An 18254-nucleotide genomic window follows, 5' to 3' on the forward strand; every position below is an offset into this window, starting at 1 on the left:
TGTGCGGGGGGAGCGCAGAGCCGCTGCCTGAGGGGGGCAGAAGCGGCCGCAGAGCGCCCGACTGAGGGTGGGGGAGCCCCGGGGGGGCCGGGGGCCATAGAGAGCTCCTGGCGGCCCAGAGAGCGCCGTCCTGGCCGGCAAAGCGCGCCCCCTGCCGGGCGGGGGGACCGCACCCCGGACCGCCGGGAAGGGGCGGGGCCGGGAGGCATCACGTGAGATCACCTGACCCCGCCCCTCCGCTTGGCTCCGCCCCTCCCCGTCAGCGCCCGCGGAGCCGCCAATGGCAGCGGGAGGCTCGGCTGTGACGTCTTAGAGCCACGCCCCCTCATGCGAGGAGGGAGGGGGCGGGGCCTCAGGAATGCGTGACATTTGATTGAGCCAATAGCGAGGCGAGGGCGGAAGCGGCCGGGCCAATGAACCGCCATGTTTGGGAAAATGGGTGTGGCCTCCGCATATAGTGGGCGGGGCCTCTGGCGGACGGCCAATGGGGGGAGGGGGCGGGGCCAGCGGGGCCGCCGGGACGCGGGGGGAAGCGGCGGTCGCGGAGCGGTGAGTGGGCACCACGTGACCTCCGGTATCGCCCGACTATCGCGACACGACCCTCGCCAGGGAGGGCAGCGCTCGGGGGGAGGAGGGGCCGCCCGCCCGCCGCGACCCCCGCGACCTCCCCCCCCAAAAAACACACCCGGGAATTGGGGACCCCCCGTGGGCCCGGGACCCCGCATAGGGTCCCCATAGGATCCCCATAGGATCCCCCATAAGATCCCCATAGGATCCCCCGTAGGATCCCCTATAGGGTTTGTGACCCCCTGTAGTTCCTACAGTCTCTATGGGGCCCGGGACCCCCCATAGGACCCCCTGTGGGACCCCCCCATAAGATCCCCTATAGGATCCCCTATAGGGCCTGACCCTCTATAGGTCTCTATGGGGCTCGGGACCCCCTGTGGGACCCCCCATAAGATCCCCTATAGGATCCCCTTTAGGATCCCCTATAGGGCCTGTGACCCCCTATAGGTCCTCAGAGTCTCTATGGGGCTCGGGACTCCCCATAGGACCCCCTGTGGGACCCCCCCATAGGATCCCCTATGTGACCTGTGCCCTCTATAGCTCCTCGAGTCCTTATGGGGCTCGGGACCCCCTGTGGGACCCCCCATAGGATCCCCTATAGGGCCTGTGCCCCCTATAGCTCCTCGAGTCCCTATAGGGCCCGGGACCCCCATAGGACCCCCTGTGTGTCCCCCCATAGGACCCCCTGTATGGCCCAAGACCCCTCCCCGTGACCCCCCTGTGAGGTCCGGGACCCCTCGGGCCGGAGCCCCCTATAGGGGCCGAGCCCCCCCCCGTGGAGCCCCCCCAGCCCGGGAGCCCCGGTGCGGACCGGTGCTCCCGGTTCGCCCCGTGCGCGCCCCTGGGTGTCCCCACGGTGTCCCCGGAGTGGCGCCACCGGTGCCCCCCGGTGCCCCCCGGGCCCGGCCGGACTTTGCCCCCCCGCCCCCCTCCCCCGCCGGTCAATGATTCACCGGGGGGGGGGCGGGGGCTGCGGGAGGGGGCGGGGGGAGCCCGGTGGGGGGGGCGGTCGGGACCGGCGAGGGGCTCGGGAGGGAGGGAGGGAGGGGACACCGGAGAGGGGACGGGACACGGCCAGGCGACAGCGCGGGGACGGTACCGGGGCTGGGGGGGGGATTTGTACCAGGGGGTCCCGGGGAGTGGGGGGTGGGAGAGGGGCTCGTGCGGGGGGGGGGGGGGTTGTGCAAGGGGGGGGCTTGTGCAAGGGGGGGGTTGTGCAAGGGGGGGGAGGGGGTTGTGCAAGGGAGGGGGGGGTTGTGCAAGGGGGACAGGCCCGGGCAGGACCCTGAGTGTGCAAGGCGGGGGTGGGGTGGGGGGGGGGGGGTCTTGTGTAAAAATCCTCGGGGGGGGGGGGGATTCTAGGGGGGGATTTTGGGGGGAGACCCCCGTGCCGGGGGAGATCAAAGCGGGGGGGTCAAAGGTCACTGGGGCAGAGGGGAGCGGGGGGGGGGGGCCCAGGGGCTTTTTTAGTCAAAGCGGGGGGGGGGGGGGGTCAAAGGTCAGTGGGGCAGAGGGGAGTGGGGGGAGGGGGATCCTCCCCGGGGGGGGGGGGTCGGGGGCTCGCACCGACCCCCCCCCTTTCCCTGTTTTTGCCCCCCCAGATGTTCCAGCTGTGCCGCCCCCGCGGGGGGCCGCCCCCTCCTGGGGCTGCGGCTGCTCCGGGGCCCCCCCGGGCCCGCCCGGCCCGTCAGCTACCGGCCCCTGCGCAAGGTCCTGGTGGCCAACCGGGGTGAGCGGCTGCCCACGGCCCCGGACCCCCGAGACCCCCCCGAGCCCCCAAACCCCCGGCCCCCCCCCCGTGCCCTCTGGATCCCCCAATGTCCCTTTGATCCCCCCCAGCCCTGTGTGGCCCCAGGTGAGGTTGCCAAGCAGTGTCCCCAGGGTGTCCCCAGGGTGTCCTCGTGTCCCCAGGGTGTCCCCAGGGTGTCCCCAGGGTGTCCCCAGGGTGTCCCCAGGGTGTCCTCGTGTCCCCAGGGTGTCCCCATGTCCCCCTGTCCCCAGGGTGAACTCACCCTCCACGTGTCCTGGGCGTGCGCAGAGCTGAGGATCCGCACGGTGGCCGTGTCCCTGGAGTGTCCCCTTGTCCCTGGCCCGTGTCCCTAGGGTGTCCCCATGTCCCCACAGCCCTGTCCCTACATGAGATTGCCATCTGCCTGCACGGAGCTGGGGATCCCCGCGGTGGCCGCGTCCCTGCCCTGTCCTGTGTCCCTAGGGTGTCCCCACAGCCCTGTCACCAATGTCCCCAATGTCCCTGTGTCCCCGATGTCCCCATGTCCCCAGAGTGTCCCCGATGACCCCAATGTCCCCGTGTCCCCATGTCCCAGAGTGTCCCCATGTCCCCGATGTCTCCATGTCCTCATGACCCAATGTCCCCGTGTCCCCAATGTCTCTGATGTCCCCATGTCCCTGATGTCCCCGATGTCCCCAATGTCCCTAATGTCCCCTGTCCCCAGGTGAGATCGCCATCCGCGTGTTCCGGGCCTGCACGGAGCTGGGCATCCGCACGGTGGCCGTGTACTCGGAGCAGGACACCGGCCACACCGGCAGAAGGCGGACGAGGCGTACCTGGTGGGGCGGGGGCTGCCCCCCGTGCAGGCCTACCTGCACATCCCCGACATCATCCGCGTGGCACAGGTGGGGACACCTGGGGACACCTGGGGACACCTGGAATACACCTAGGGACACCTGGAATACACCTGGGGACAGCTGGGGACACCTGGGGACAGCTGGGGACACCTGGAATACACCTGGGGACACCTGGGGACACCTGGGGACAGCTGGGGACACCTGGAATACACCTGGAATACACCTGGGGACAGCTGGGACACACCTGGGACACACCTGGGACACACCTGGGGCACACCTGGAGACATGGGGACATTTGGGGACACAGCTGGGACACACCTGGGATAGCTTGGGCACACCTGGGGACATTTGGGAACACGGCTGGGACACACCTGGGGACATGGGGACATTTGGGGACACGGCTGGGACACACCTGGGGACATTGGGGGTGTCCCTTGGCCCCGTGAGGGGATGTCCTCGTGACCCCCCCTGTGTCCCCTTGTGGGGTGGCCCCGGGACTCCTGAGTGCCCACAGGGGAGTCCTGGTGGCCCCAAAGCCCCCGGGGCTGCCCTGGTGGTCCCATGTGTCCCCCCCCAAAGCCCCTGGGGATATTCTGGCGACCTGTGGCCCCCCCAAAGCCCCCGGGGGTGTCCTGGTGGCCCCGTGACCTCCTCAGTGCCCCCGGGGGTGCCCCGGTGGCCCCAAAGCCCCCGGGGGTGCCCGGGCAGCCCCTGACCCCCCCAAGCCCTGGAGGTGTCCTAGTGGCCCCAGGGGTGCCCCGGTGGCCCCATGACCCCCCCGGGGGTGCCCGGGCAGCCCCTGACCCGCGCTTGCCCAGGAGAACGAGGTGGATGCCATCCACCCCGGCTACGGGTTCCTGTCGGAGCGGGCGGATTTCGCCCAGGCCTGCCTGGACGCCGGCGTGCGCTTCGTGGGGCCGCGGCCCGAGGTGGTCCGGAAGATGGGCGACAAAGTGGAGGCCCGGGCCATCGCCATCGCCGCGGGTGGGGGGCCCAAAGGGGGTTTAGGGGGGGCTATGGGCAGTTTGGGGGGGATTTGGGGGGATTCAAATGGGATTTGGGGAGGTTATGAGGAGTTTGGGGGGATTCAAGGGGATTTGGGGGGGTTATGGGCAGTTTTGGGGGAGATTTGGGGGGATTCAAATGGGATTGGGGGGGTTAAAGGGGATTTGGGGGGGTTATGGGCAGTTTGGGGGGGATTTGGGGAGGATAGGGGGAGTTTGGGGCTTCCTGGTGGGGCTTTGTGCCATTTGGGGGTCCGGGGGGGGGGATCTGTGAGGAATTTGGGGTTTCAGGGGGCGTCCTGGGGTCCCAGGGGGTCTGGGGGGATTTTTGGGGATCTCGGGGGCAGTTCTGGAGTCTTGGGGGGAGTTTTGTGGGTTTTGGGGGGGATTTTTGGGGGTTTCGGGGGGGATTTTCGGGTTTCAGAGGGGCGTTTTGTGGTCTTGGGGGAATTTTGGGGGTTTCAGGGGGGAATTTTGGGGGTTTCGGGGGATTTTGGGGTCTCTGAGCCGCTGTGCCTGCAGGGGTCCCGGTGGTGCCGGGGACGCCGTCGCCGGTGTCGGCGCTGGCCGAGGCTCAGGATTTCGCCGCCCGGGTTGGGTTCCCCGTGATCCTCAAAGCCGCCCACGGCGGCGGCGGCCGCGGCATGAGGGTGGTCCGAGCCCCCCAGGTACCGACCCCAAACCCCCAGAACCCCAAATCCCCTGGAATTCCAGCGCCCAGGACCCAAATCCCCCAGGACCCCGATCCACGGGAGCACAAATCCCTCAAAATCCCAAATCCCCCAGGAATGCCAAATCCCCTGAATCCCAGATTGCTGGGAAATGAAATTCCCCAGAAACCCCAAATCCCCAGGACTGCGCCTCTCTGGGAACCCCAAATTCCCAGAACCCCCAGTCCCTGGGCCCCAAATGCCCAGGACCCTGAAATTCCAGGAGCTCTCACGTCCCCAGACCCCCAAATCCGCAGCGATCCCAACCCTCAGGAACCCCAAAGCCGGGGTCGGGGAGGACCCCAAAATGGGAGTGGGGGGAGCCTGGATTTGGGGGGACCCCAGTGTTTGAGGTACCCCAGGTTTTGGGGTACCAGATTTGGGGTAATGTGATGTGGGGGGGGAATCCCAGGTTTGGGAAGACCCCGGAATTCTGGGGACCCTGGATTTGGGACCCATGGGTTCGGGGGTGTGGGGAGGGGGTGTCCCGGGATTTGGGATTCCTGGATTTAGGATCGCCAAGATTTGGGGGTCCCTGCGTTTGGGGGGAACTCGAGGCGGGGATATCCTGGGTTTTGGGGTCCCTGGGTCTTGGCGTCCCAGGGTTTTGGTGTCCCTGGAATTTGGGGAGCCACCTTTGGGGTCCCGCAGGAGCTGGAGGAGAACTTCTCCCGCGCCACCTCGGAGGCTTTGGCCGCCTTTGGGAACGGGGACCTGTTTGTGGAGAAATTCATCGAGCGCCCGCGGCACATCGAGGTCCAGATCCTGGGTACGGCCGCGCTGGGGGGTCCTTGGCTCTTTTTTGGGGTTCCTGTGACTCTGAGAGGTCCTCAGGGCCTTCAGGGAGGTCTGGGGACGTTTAGGGCACCTGGATGACCGTGTCCCTTTCAAGGGTTCCTTTTAGGGATATCCAGCTCCATTTCTGGGGTTCCCAGTTCCAGTTTTGGGGTTCCCAGTCCCAGTTTTGGGGTCCCTGCTCCCCCAGGTGACTCCCACGGGAACGTGGTCCATCTCTACGAGCGGGACTGCTCGGTGCAGCGCCGGCACCAGAAGGTCGTGGAGATCGCCCCGGCCGCGCGGCTGCCCCCGGAGCTCCGCGCCCGCCTGGCTGACGACGCCGTGCGCCTGGCCCGGCAGGTGACCCGCCGGGGGACAGCCCTGGGGACAGCCCAGGGACACCCTGGGGACAGCGGGGACACAACGGGGACAGCGGGGACACCATGGGGGACAGTGGGGACACAACGGGGACACCCCTGGGGATAGCCTGGACATCCCAGGGACACCCCTGGGGACAGGGGGGACACCCTGGGAGAATGGGGATGGCATCCTGGGAGGACATCGGGGGACCCAGGTGGACAGGGACAGACCCAGGTGGACACTGGGGGTCACAGGTGGGCACTGAGTGACCGAGATGGACACTGGGGGTCACAGGTGGGCACTGGGGGACCTGGAGAACATCGGGGCAGCAGGAGAACCAGGGCAGCACCCCAGGGGGACACTGGGGACCCTGGGGGGACCCTGGGGGGACCCAGGAGCTGGGGCCGGGGAGGAGCCCAGGAGCTGCGGGCGCGCGGCCGCCCTCACGCGCGGGCGGGGGGTCCCAGGTGGGCTACGAGAACGCCGGCACCGTGGAGTTCCTGGTGGACCAGAGCGGGGAGTATTACTTCATCGAGGTGAACTCGCGGCTGCAGGTGGAGCACACGGTCACCGAGGAGATCACCGAGTGAGCCGGCGCCCCAGAACGGCAGGGGGACCCCAAAAACGGCGGGGGGGGGGCCCAAAACCAGCAGGGGAACCCAAAAAGAGTGGGGGGGGACCCTAAAAATGGCGGAGGAACCGCTGTGTCCCTGTGTCCCCCCACTGTCCCCGTGTCCCCGGTATCCCCCTGACCCTGTGTCCCCCCAGTGTCCCCCGCTGTCCGCCGTTGTCCCCGTGCCCCCCTGAGCCCGTGTCCCTGCTGTCCCCCGTGTCCCCTGTACCCTCCTGACGCCGCTGTCCCCCATGTCCCCTGTACCCCCCTCACCCCAATGCCCCCATGTCCCCGTGCCCCCCTGACCCCAATGTCCCCACTGTCCCCCCTTGTCCCCGTGTCCCCCTGACCCCAATGTCCCCTGTGTCCCCACTGTCCCCCCGTGCCCCCCTGACCCCAATGTCCCCTGTGTCCCCACTGTCCCCCCGTGTCCCCCTGACCCCGCTGTCCCCCGTGTCCCCAGCGTGGACCTGGTGCACGCGCAGCTGCAGGTGGCCGCGGGCCGCTCACTGCCGGAGCTGGGGCTGGAGCAGGAGCGGATCCGCGTGAACGGCTGCGCCATCCAGTGCCGCGTCACCACCGAGGACCCCGCGCGCGGCTTCCAGCCCGACACCGGCCGCATCGAGGTGCGGGACCCCGGGGCACCCCCAGGACACCGGGACGGGGACAGCCCCGGGATGGGGGACAACCCCGGGATGGGGACAACCCCGGGATGGGGACAGCCCCGGGACACCGGGACACTGGGACACTGGGATGGGGATAGCCCCGGGATGGGGACAGCCCCGGGACACCGGGACACCGGGACGGGGACAGCCCCAGGATGGGGACAGCCCCGGGACACCGGGACACTGGGACTCCGGGACACTGGGACACTGGGACGGGGACAGCCCTGGGATGGGGACAGCCCCAGGACCCCCACCCGTGGAACCCCCCTGGGACTTCCCTTGGTGTGTCCATAGGTTTGGAGGCACCTGTGGATGTGTCCATAGGATTTTGGGGTGTTTCCATGGCGTTTCAGGGTGTCTGGAGGGTTCTGGGGTGTTTCCATTGGATTCTGGGCTGTTCCCATTGGATTATGGGCTGTTCCCGCTGGACCTGGGGGTGTTCCCATTGGATTTCGGGCTGTTCCCATTGGACTCCGGGGTGTTCCCATTGGATTTCGGGCTGTTCCCGTTGGACTCCGGGGTGTTCCCATTGGATTTCGGGCTGTTCCTGTTGGATTTCGGGGTGTTCCCGCTGGACTCTGGGGTGTTCCCGTTGGATTTCGGGGTGTTCCCGCTGGACCCGGGGGTGTCTCCAGGCTCTGGGGTGTCTCCCTGCAGGTGTTCCGCTCCGGGGAGGGGATGGGGATCCGCCTGGACGGGGCCTCGGCGTTCCAGGGCGCTCTGATCTCGCCCCACTACGACTCCCTGCTGGTCAAGGTGGTGGCCCACGGGCCGGACCAGCCAGCGGCCGCAGCCAAGATGAGCCGGGCGCTGGCCGAGTTCCGCATCCGAGGGGTCAAGGTGGGGCCAGGGGGGTCCGGGCCAGGGGTTTGGGGGGTCCTGGGGTGACACTGGAGCGTGTGGGAGGTACTGGGGGGTGCTTGGGGGGGCACGAGGGGTTGGGGGGGGGCTGGTGTGACCCAGGAGGGGTTTGGGGGTCTTGGGGGGGGTCCTGTGTGACACGTGGAGGGTTTGGGGGGCAGTTTTGGGGTGGTGCATGAGAGAGTTTGGGGGATTTTTGGGGGGTGAGGGGTTTGGGGGAGTCTGGGTGACCCCCCCCCCCCCCCATGCCCTGCACAGGGATTTGGGGATGGTCTCGATGTCCCTCGTGGGTTTAGGGGTGTCCTGATGTCCCCCCGTGTGTCACACAGATTTAGGGGGTGTCCTGATAGCCCCCGTATGGATTTAGGGGCTCCTGACATCCCCTATGTGGATTTCAGGATGTCCTGACGTCCCCCAAGTGGATTTAGGGGCTCCCCACGTCCCCCCCATGCCCCACACCAGGCTTTAGGCACCCCTTTCTCCCCCGCCCCGAGGTTTTGGGGGTGCTGCGGGCGCCCCCAGGCCCCAGCCCCGCTCTGGGGGGGCTCTGGGTGTCCCCCTGACCCCGCTGTGTCCCCGCAGACCAACATCCCCTTCCTGCAGAACGTGCTGGCCCACCCGCAGTTCCTGGCGGGCGCGGCCGACACGCAGTTCATCGACGAGAACCCCGAGCTCTTCCACCTGCGCCCGGGCCAGAACCGCGCCCAGAAACTGCTGCACTACCTGGGTCAGCCCGGGGCCACCTGGGGGGCACCGGGGGGGGCACCTGGGGGGGGCCTGGGGGGCTGCGAGGGATTTTGGGGGGTTCTGTGCACACACCTGGGCCCCCACGGGGCGGAGGAACCCACCCCAGGTATCTCCAGGTGTGCCCGGGGTGGGGTTTGTCCCCCCAGGTGTGGGGTTTGTCCCCCCAGGTGTGGGGTTTGTCTCCCCCAGGTGTCCCCAGGGGTGGAGTTTATCCCCCCAGGTGTGCCCAGGTGTGGGGTTTGTCCCCCCCAGGTGTCCCCAGGTGTGACAAAACCCCAAAAACCCCTCTCCTGTGGGGTTTTAGCGGAGCCTGGTAGAGGCTGGGAAGGGTTTGGGGGGGTCTGGGTGTCTCTGGGGGGGTTTGGGGGGGTCCCTGGGGTTGTCCCCCCCCTGTCACACCTGTCCCCCTCCAGGTCACGTGATGGTGAACGGGCCCAGCACCCCCCTGCCGGTGAAGGCCAAGGCGGCGCTGGTGGAGCCCACCCCCCCCCCGGTGCCCATGGGTGAGTGGGGGGCGGCACGGCCCGGGGCGTCCCCAGGGTGTCCCCAGGGTGTCCCCGGGGTGTCCCTGGGGTGTCCCTGGGGCATCCCCAGGGTGTCCCAGGGTGTCCCCAGGGTGTCCCTGGGGTGTCCCCGGGGTGTCCCCGGGGTGTCCCAGGGTGTCCCCAGGGTGTCCCCAGGGTGTCCCTGGGGTGTCCCCAATGTGTCCCTGGGGTGTCCCCAATGTGTCCCAGGGTGTCCCTGGGGTGTCCCCAATGTGTCCCAGGGTGTCCCCGGGGTGTCCCCAGGGTGTCCCCGGGGTGTCCCTGGGGCGTCCCCGGGGTGTCCCAGGGTGTCCCCAGGGTGTCCGTGATGTCCCTGGCCTGTCCTTGCCACAACGTGGCTGCCCCTCACTGACCCCCAGTGCCCCCCACTGCCCCTCACTGACCCCCAGTGCCCCCCACTGACCCTCACTGACCCCCAGTGCCCCCCACTGACCCCCACTGACCCCCACTGACCCCCACTGACCCCCACTGCCCCTCACTGACCCTCACTGACCCTCACTGACCCCCACTGCCCCCCACTGACCCCCACTGCCCCCCACTGACCCCCACTGCCCCTCACTGACCCCCACTGACCCCCACTGACCCCCACTGACCCTCACTGCCCCTCACTGCCCCTCACTGACCCCCGCTGCCCCTCACTGCCCCTCGCTGACCCCCACTGACCCCCACTGCCCCTCGCTGCCCCTCACTGACCCCCACTGCCCCTCACTGACCCCCACTGACCCCCACTGACCCCCACTGCCCCTCACTGACCCTCACTGACCCCCACTGACCCCCACTGACCCCCACTGCCCCTCACTGCCCCTCACTGACCCTCACTGACCCCCACTGCCCCTCACTGACCCCCACTGCCCCTCACTGACCCCCACTGACCCCCGCTGCCCCTCACTGACCCCCACTGACCCCCACTGCCCCTCACTGACCCCCACTGACCCCTGCTGCCCCTCACTGCCCCTCGCTGACCCCCACTGACCCCCACTGACCCCCACTGCCCCTCACTGACCCCCACTGACCCCCGCTGCCCCTCACTGACCCCCACTGACCCCCACTGCCCCTCACTGACCCCCACTGACCCCCGCTGCCCCTCACTGCCCCTCGCTGCCCCTCACTGACCCTCACTGCCCCTCACTGACCCCCACTGACCCCCGCTGCCCCTCACTGCCCCTCGCTGACCCCCACTGACCCCCACTGCCCCTCACTGACCCCCACTGACCCCCACTGACCCCCACTGCCCCCCACTGCCCCTCACTGCCCCTCACTGACCCCCGCTGCCCCTCACTGCCCCTCGCTGACCCCCACTGACCCCCACTGCCCCTCACTGCCCCTCACTGACCCCCACTGCCCCTCACTGACCCCCACTGACCCCCACTGCCCCTCGCTGACCCCTCGTGCCCCTCGCTGCCCCCGGCTGACCGCTGGCCGCTCTGTGCCCGCAGGCGCCCCGCCCGCGGGGCTGCGGGCCGTGCTGCAGCGCGAGGGCCCCGGGGGCTTCGCGCGGTCGCTGCGGCAGCACCGGGGGCTGCTGCTGACCGACACCACCTTCCGCGACGCCCACCAGTCCCTGCTGGCCACGCGCGTCCGCACCCGCGACCTCGCCCGCGTCGCGCCCTTCGTGGCCCACGCGCTGAGCCCCCTGTGCAGCATGGAGACCTGGGGAGGTGCGGGCGGGGCCGGGCGGGGCACGGGGCGGGGCAGCAAGGGGAGGGGCTTGGTGGGGTGGGACAGTGAGGGGAGGGGCTTAATGGGGTGTGGTAGTGAGGGGAGGGGCTTAGTGGGGTGGGACAGTGAGGGGAGGGGCTTAATGGGGTGTGGTGGGGAGGGGAGGGACTTGGCAGGGTGGGGCAGCGAGGGGAGGGGCTTGGTGGGGTGTGGCGGCAAGGAGAAGGGCTTAATTGGGGTGTGGCAGACATGGGAGGGGCTTCATGGGGTGTGGCCGAGGGGGTAAGGGCAGGGCTTGAAGGAAGGGGCGTGGCTATCACGTGATGGGCGTGGCTTGCCAGTGAGGGGCGTGTCTGAGAGGGGGCGTGTCCCCAGGTGCCACCTTCGACGTGGCCATGCGGTTCCTGCACGAGTGCCCCTGGGAGCGGCTGCGGGAGCTGCGGCGCCTCGTCCCCAACATCCCCTTCCAGATGCTTCTGCGCGGCGCCAACGCCGTGGGCTACACCAACTACCCCGACAACGTGGTGCACCGGTGCGCGGGGACACCGCGGGGACACCGTGGGGACATGGGGACACCGCGGGGACATGGGGACAGCATGGGGACACCGCGGGGACACCGTGGGGACACCGCGGGGACACCACAGGGACACCACGGGGACACCACGGGGACATGGGGACACCACGGGGACACGGGGACACCACGGGGACATGGGGACACCACATGGACACCACGGGGACATGGGGACACCACAGGGACATGGGGACACCATGGGGACACCACGGGGACATGGGGACACCACAGGGACACCACGGGGACATGGGGACACCACGGGGACATGGGGACACCACGGGGACACCATGGGGACATGGGGACACCATGGGGACATAGCGACACAGGGGACCCTGCAGGGACACCATGGGGTCACCTCGGGGACACGGGGACGCCGGGGACACCGTGGGGACACAGGGACATGGGGACACCGTGAGGACACTACGGGGACAGGGGGACACCACAGGGACATGGGGACATGGGGACACTGCAGGGCAAGGGGCACATTGGGACAGGAAGGGGTATGGGGGACAGGGGGACACTGGGGAGACAGAAGACACTGGGGACCATGGGGACACGGAGGGACATGGGGGACAGGGGACATGGAGGGGCAGAGAGGGGACATGGGGACATTGAGGGACGTGGAGAGATGGGGAGACCGAGGACACTGGGGACACAGAGGGGTGGGGGACAGGGGACGAGCGGGCACACGGGGACGTTGGTGACAAGGGGGGTACGGAGGGATGAGAGGACAGGGGACGCTGGGGACGCGGAAGACGTGAGAGCACTGGGGACACGACGGGACGGGGCACTGTAGGACACGCGGGGACACGGAAAGGGGACACCGGGGACACGCCGAGCCCCCGAACGGCCCCGCGTGGCCAAAGCGAGCCCGGGGCCGGCGCCACCGCGGGACGTCCCCGTGACGGCCGCCCGCGTCCCCAGGTTCTGCGAGGTGGCCGTGGCCAACGGCATGGACATCTTCCGCGTCTTCGACGCTCTCAACTACGTGCCCAACCTGCTGCTGGGCGTGGAGGCCGCGGGCAACGCCGGCGCCGTGGTGGAGGCCGCGCTGTCCTACACCGGCGACGTGGCCGACCCCACGCGCACCAAGTACAGCCTGGACTACTACCTGGGGCTGGCCCGCGAGCTGGTGGCAGCGGGGACACACGTGCTCTGCATCAAGGTCTGGGGGGGTTCGGGGGGTCCTGAGGAGGGTTGGGGGGGGAGTTGAGGGTCCTGGGGGTATTGGGGGGGGAATTGGGGGGTCCTGGGGTGGGTTGGGGGCGGTTTGGGGGTCCTGGGGGGGTTTCGGGGGAATGGGATAGGGTTGGCCTGGGAGCTGGTGGCAGCGGGGACACACGTGCTCTGCCTCGAGGTCTGGGGGGGTTCAGGGGGTCCTGGGGGGATCTGGGGGGGATTTAGGGGTCCTGGGGGGGGGTTAGACTTCCTGGGGAGATTGGGAAGGGGATTTGGGGGATGGGAGGGAGGATTTGGGGGTCCTGGGGGGATCAGGGGGGATTTGGGGCTCCCCTGTTGTCCAGTGCTGGGCTGGATGAGGGGTGGGACATGGGAGAGTCCCCACGCCCCCCATGACCCCTGTGACCCCCATGACCCCTGTGTCCCCCGTGTCCCCTGTGACCCCCGTGTCCCTGTGACCTTTGTGACCTCCGTGACCCCTCCCCAGGACATGGCGGGGCTGCTGACCCCCGCGGCCGCCCGGCTGCTGGTGGGGGCCCTGCGGGAGCAGCACCCCGAGGTGCCCCTGCACGTCCACACCCACGACACGGCCGGGGCCGGCGTGGCTTCCATGCTGGCGGCCGCCCAGGCCGGCGCCGACGTGGTGGACGTGGCCGTGGACGCCATGTCCGGCATGACCTCCCAGCCCAGCATGGGCGCCTTGGTGGCCTGCGCTCGAGGGACGCCCCTGGACACAGGTGGGCACAGGGGGACACCCGGGCTGGAGGGACGACGAGGGGTGGAGGGGTCACCAAGGGTGACAACAGGGATTGGAGGGACACGGAGGGTTCGGGGTGACACCAAGGGTTTGAGATGTCACCAATGGTTGAAGGGGACAATGAGGGCTGGAGGGACACCAAGAATTGGAGGAGATGCCAGGAGTTGGGGGGACAATGAGGGTTTGAGATGTCACCAAGGATTGAAGGGGACAACGAGGATTTGAGGTGCCACCAGGGGTTGGAGGGATGACAAGGTTTGAAGGGCCAACCAAGGGTTTGAGATGTCACCAAGGATTGAAGGGGACAATGAGGATTCGAGGTGCCACCAAGGGTTTGGAGGTGTCACCAAGGCTTTGAGGAGCCACCGTGGTCATGGAGGTGCCACCACAGTCCCGGAGGTGCCACCACAGCCATAACTCCATTCCCAAACCATGGTGCCCCCCATGCCACAGCCCCACGGTGTCCCCACGGTGTCCCCTTGTCCCCAGGCATCGATCTGGAGCGCGTCTTCGAGTACAGCGAGTACTGGGAGGCGGCGCGGGGCCTCTACGCCGCCTTCGACTGCACGGCCACCATGAAGTCCGGCAACGCCGACGTCTACGAGAACGAGATCCCGGGCGGGCAGTACACCAACCTGCACTTCCAGGCCCACGCCATGGGGCTGGGACACAAGTTCAAGGAGGTCAAGAAGGCCTACACCGAGGCCAACAAGCTGCTCGGGGACCTCATCAAGGTGGGGCGGCCCTGGGGGCTGCGTGGGGTGGGGGGTCTCCACGGAAGGGTGGGCGTCCATGGGGTGGGTGATGCCCGCTGGGTGATGCCCATGGGGTGGGGGGGTCTCCAAGAGAAGGTCTCCGTGGGGCAGATGGTGTCCGTGGCGTGGAGGATCTCTGTGGGGTGGGTGGTCTCCATGGGTGGGTGTTCCACCGAGGGTGGTCGTGTGGTGACCCCCGAGGTGAGCCATGAGGGTCGCCCCCAAGCTGACCCTGAGCTGACCCACGAGCTGACCCATGGGATGACCCCTAAGATGACCCCGAGAGTTCACCCAAGAGGTTCCCCCCGCGCTGACCCATGAGGTGACCCGTGAGGTGACCCGTGAGGTGACCCATGAGGTGACCCATGAGGTGACCCGTGAGGTGACCCAAGAGCTGATCCTTGAGTTGACCGCAAGGTGACCCCAAGTTGCTCCATGAGTTAACCCAGGAGTGGACTGTGAGGTGACCCCGAGGTGACCCCGAGGTGACCCCGGTGCCCCGCAGGTGACGCCGACCTCGAAGGTGGTGGGGGACCTGGCGCAGTTCATGGTGCAGAACGGGCTGTCCCGGGAGGAGGTCGAGGCGCGGGCGGACGAGCTCTCCTTCCCCCTGAGCGTGGTGGAGTTCCTGCAGGGACACATCGGGGTCCCCCCGGGCGGCTTCCCCGAGCCCTTCCGCTCCCGGGTGCGTCCTGCTGGGCGCTGGGAGGCACTGGGAGGGACTGGGAGGAGGTACTGGAGGCTGCTGCCATGGTAACAGGAAGCTGTGGTCCCTGCCGCCATCTCCATCACTGGTTGCCATGGCACCCGCTCCTAACAATGACTCCTAATGGTGGTTGCCATGGCAATCGAGCCTAGCAACAGTGCCTGACGGTTGTTGCCATGGCACCCAAGCCTAGCAGGGCTTTGAATGGTGGTTGCCATGTCCCTGCCCCACTGCTATGTCCCCGCCCCACTGCCACGGTGTCCCCTGCCCCACTGCCATGGTGTCCCTGCCCCACTGCCACGGTGTCCCCTGCCCCACTGCCATGGTGTCCCTGCCCCACTGCCATGTCCCTGCCCCACTGCCATGGTGTCCCTGCCCCACTGCCATGTCCCTGCCCCACTGCCATGTCCCTGCCCCACTGCCACGGTGTCCCCTGCCCCACTGCCACGGTGTCCCTGCCCCACTGCCATGTCCCTGCCTCACTGCCACGGTGCCCCCTGCCCCACTGCCAAGGTGTCCCCTGCCCCATTGCATTGTCCCTGCCTCACTGCCATGGTGTCCCCTGCCCCACTGCCATGTCCCCGCCCCACTGCCATGTCCCTTTCCCTCTGCCATGTCCCTGCCCCACTGCCATGTCCCTGCCCCACTGCCACGGTGTCCCCTGCCCCACTGCCATGTCCCCGCCCCACTGCCATGTCCCTTTCCCTCTGCCATGCCCCCCCCCGGCACGGTGTCCCCTGCCCCCACACCGACCCCCCGGTGCCCGCAGGTGCTGAAGGAGCTGCCGCGGGTCGAGGGGCGCCCGGGGGCGTCGCTGCCCCCCCTGGACTTCGAGGCGCTGAGCCGGGAGCTGGGGGCGCGGCACGGGGCCCCCCCCGGCCCCGAGGATCTGCTCTCGGCCGCGCTCTACCCCAAGGTCTACGACGAGTTCCGCACCTTCAGCAGCACCTTCGGGCCCGTGGCCTGCCTGGGCACCCGCCTCTTCCTCGAGGGGCCCACCATCGCCGAGGAGTTCGAGGTGGGCGCCGGGAGGGACTGGGAGGGACTGGGGGGCACTGGGAGGGGATTGGGAAGGACTGGGAGGGATTGGGAGGGACTGGGAGGGGACTGGGAGAGACTGGGAGGGACTGGGGGGCTCTGGGAGGGGATTGGGGGGCACTGGGAGGGACTGCGAGGGGACTGGGAGGGATTGGGAGGGACTGGGGGGCTCTGGGAGGGGATTGGGGGGCACTGGGAGGGGACTGGGAGGGATTGGGGGGCACTGGGAGGGGATTGGGACTTGTGCACGCCTGGAACTCCTTGCCCAGCCCTGTGCAAGCGTGGTGAGACTCTGCACATCCCTTACACCGCAGTTACACAGCAGTTACACCGCAGTTACACCCTGCACATCCCTTACACCGCAGTTACACAGCAGTTACACACCAGTTACACACCAGTTACACACCAGTTACACCCTGCACATCCCTTACACCGCAGTTACACAGCAGTTACACCGCTGTTACACCCTGCCCATCCCTCACAGCGCAGTTGCACACGGTTTACTCCCGGTTTACGCGCAGGTGGAGCTGGAGCGGGGTAAGACGCTGCACATCAAGGCGCTGGCGCTCGGGGACCTGAACGCGGCCGGGCAGCGCGAGGTTTTCTTCGAGCTCAACGGGCAGCTGAGATCCATCCTGGTCCGGGACACGCAGGCCCTCAAGGTGGCCGGGCCGGGGGCGCCGCGGGGATTCGGGGCGGTCGGGGGGGAATTGGGGAAATCTGGGGGGATTTGGGGGGGATCTGGGGGAGTTTGGGGAGATTTGGGGGGGATTGGGACGATCTGGGGGAGTTTGATGGGGACTTGGGGGGATTTGGGGGGAATTTGGGGGCAGTTTGGGGGCATTGGAGGGATATAGGGGGAGTTTGGGGGGATTCGGGAGGGGTTGGGGGAATTTGGGGGATTTGGGAGGGTTTGCGGGGCTTTGGGGGCAGTTTGGGGGGATTTGGGGGGGTTGGGGGATATAGGGGGAATTTGGGGGGATTTTGGGGGGATTTGGGAGGGATTTGGGGGAATTGGGGGGGGGTTGGGGGGATTTGGGGAGGTTGAGGTGACTTTAGGGGTTTGAGGTGATTTTGGGGGGCTTTAAGGTGATTTTGGGGGGTTGGAGGGGGTGATGGAGGGGGGATCTTTTGGGGCTTGATGGGCAACCGAGCTCCAACCTGGGGCAGGGACTTTGGGGGGGGCTGAGGGGATTTTGGGGGTGTCTGAGGGGGTTTTGGGGAGTTCAGGGGTTTTTTCAGGGCACTGAGGAAGGTTTTGGGGGAGTTTTGGAGGGCCCGAGCAGCTTTTGGGGGGTCTGAGGGAGTTTGAAGGGATACGGGGGGGGGGGTCTTTGGGGGGCAGGGGGGGGCTCCAGCAAGGTGAGGAGCTCTGGGGGACACGGGGGTGACTTTGGGGGACACGGGGCTGATTTGGGGTGACTTTGGGGATGTGGGGGTGACTTTGGGGGACACGGGGGTGACTTTGGGGGACACGGGGCTGATTTGGGGTGACTTTGGGGATGTGGGGGTGACTTTGGGGGACACTGGGGTGACTTTGGGGGACACGGGGCTGATTTGGGGGACATGGGGCTAATTTGGGGGACATGGGGGGTGACTTTGGGGATGTGGGGGTGACTTTGGGGGACACGGGGGTGACTTTGGGGGACACGGGGGTGACTTTGGGGATGTGGGGGTGACTTTGGGGGACACTGGGGTGACTTTGGGGCACACGGGGGTGACTTTGGGGGACACGGGGGTGACTTTGGGGATGTGGGGGTGACTTTGGGGGACACTGGGGTGACTTTGGGGCACACGGAGGTGACTTTGGGGGACACGGCGTGGCCCGAGGTGACCCCCGAATGTCCCAAGTGACCCCTGACCCCCCCATTCCCCCCCCCCAGGAGATGCACGTGCACCCCAAGGCCGAGAAGGGCGCCAAGGGCCAGGTGGGGGCCCCGATGCCGGGGGAGGTGGTGGAGGTGCGGGTCAAGGAGGGGACAGCGGTGGCCAAGGGCGACCCCCTGTGCGTCCTCAGCGCCATGAAGATGGAGACCGTGGTGACCGCGCCCGTGGCGGGCAAAGTCACCAAGCTCCACGTGCGCCCTGGGCTCAGCCTCGAGGGCGAAGACCTCATCGCCGTCATCGAGTAGTTTTTGGGGGGTTCCCCCCCCC

General features: G+C 68.0%; 1 protein-coding gene across 1 annotated transcript; it reads left to right on the forward strand.

Moving 5' to 3' along the window:
• Positions 1-484: 484 nt before the first annotated feature.
• Positions 485-18253, forward strand: PC (pyruvate carboxylase). The gene is given in 22 exon segments (XM_068178641.1): positions 485-549; positions 2169-2296; positions 3021-3101; positions 3104-3201; positions 3972-4137; positions 4680-4825; positions 5519-5636; positions 5853-6004; positions 6472-6590; positions 7081-7243; positions 7940-8122; positions 8726-8870; positions 9304-9393; positions 10872-11093; positions 11470-11626; positions 12590-12830; positions 13332-13581; positions 14091-14335; positions 14862-15041; positions 15832-16080; positions 16622-16762; positions 17984-18253. Coding segments are annotated over 22 exon segments (3588 nt in total). The 3' UTR covers positions 18233-18253.
• The last annotated feature ends 1 nt before the right edge of the window (position 18254 follows it).

This window comes from Anomalospiza imberbis, unplaced genomic scaffold, assembly GCF_031753505.1.
Source record: "Anomalospiza imberbis isolate Cuckoo-Finch-1a 21T00152 unplaced genomic scaffold, ASM3175350v1 scaffold_52, whole genome shotgun sequence".
Classification (NCBI taxonomy): Eukaryota; Metazoa; Chordata; class Aves; order Passeriformes; family Viduidae; genus Anomalospiza; species Anomalospiza imberbis.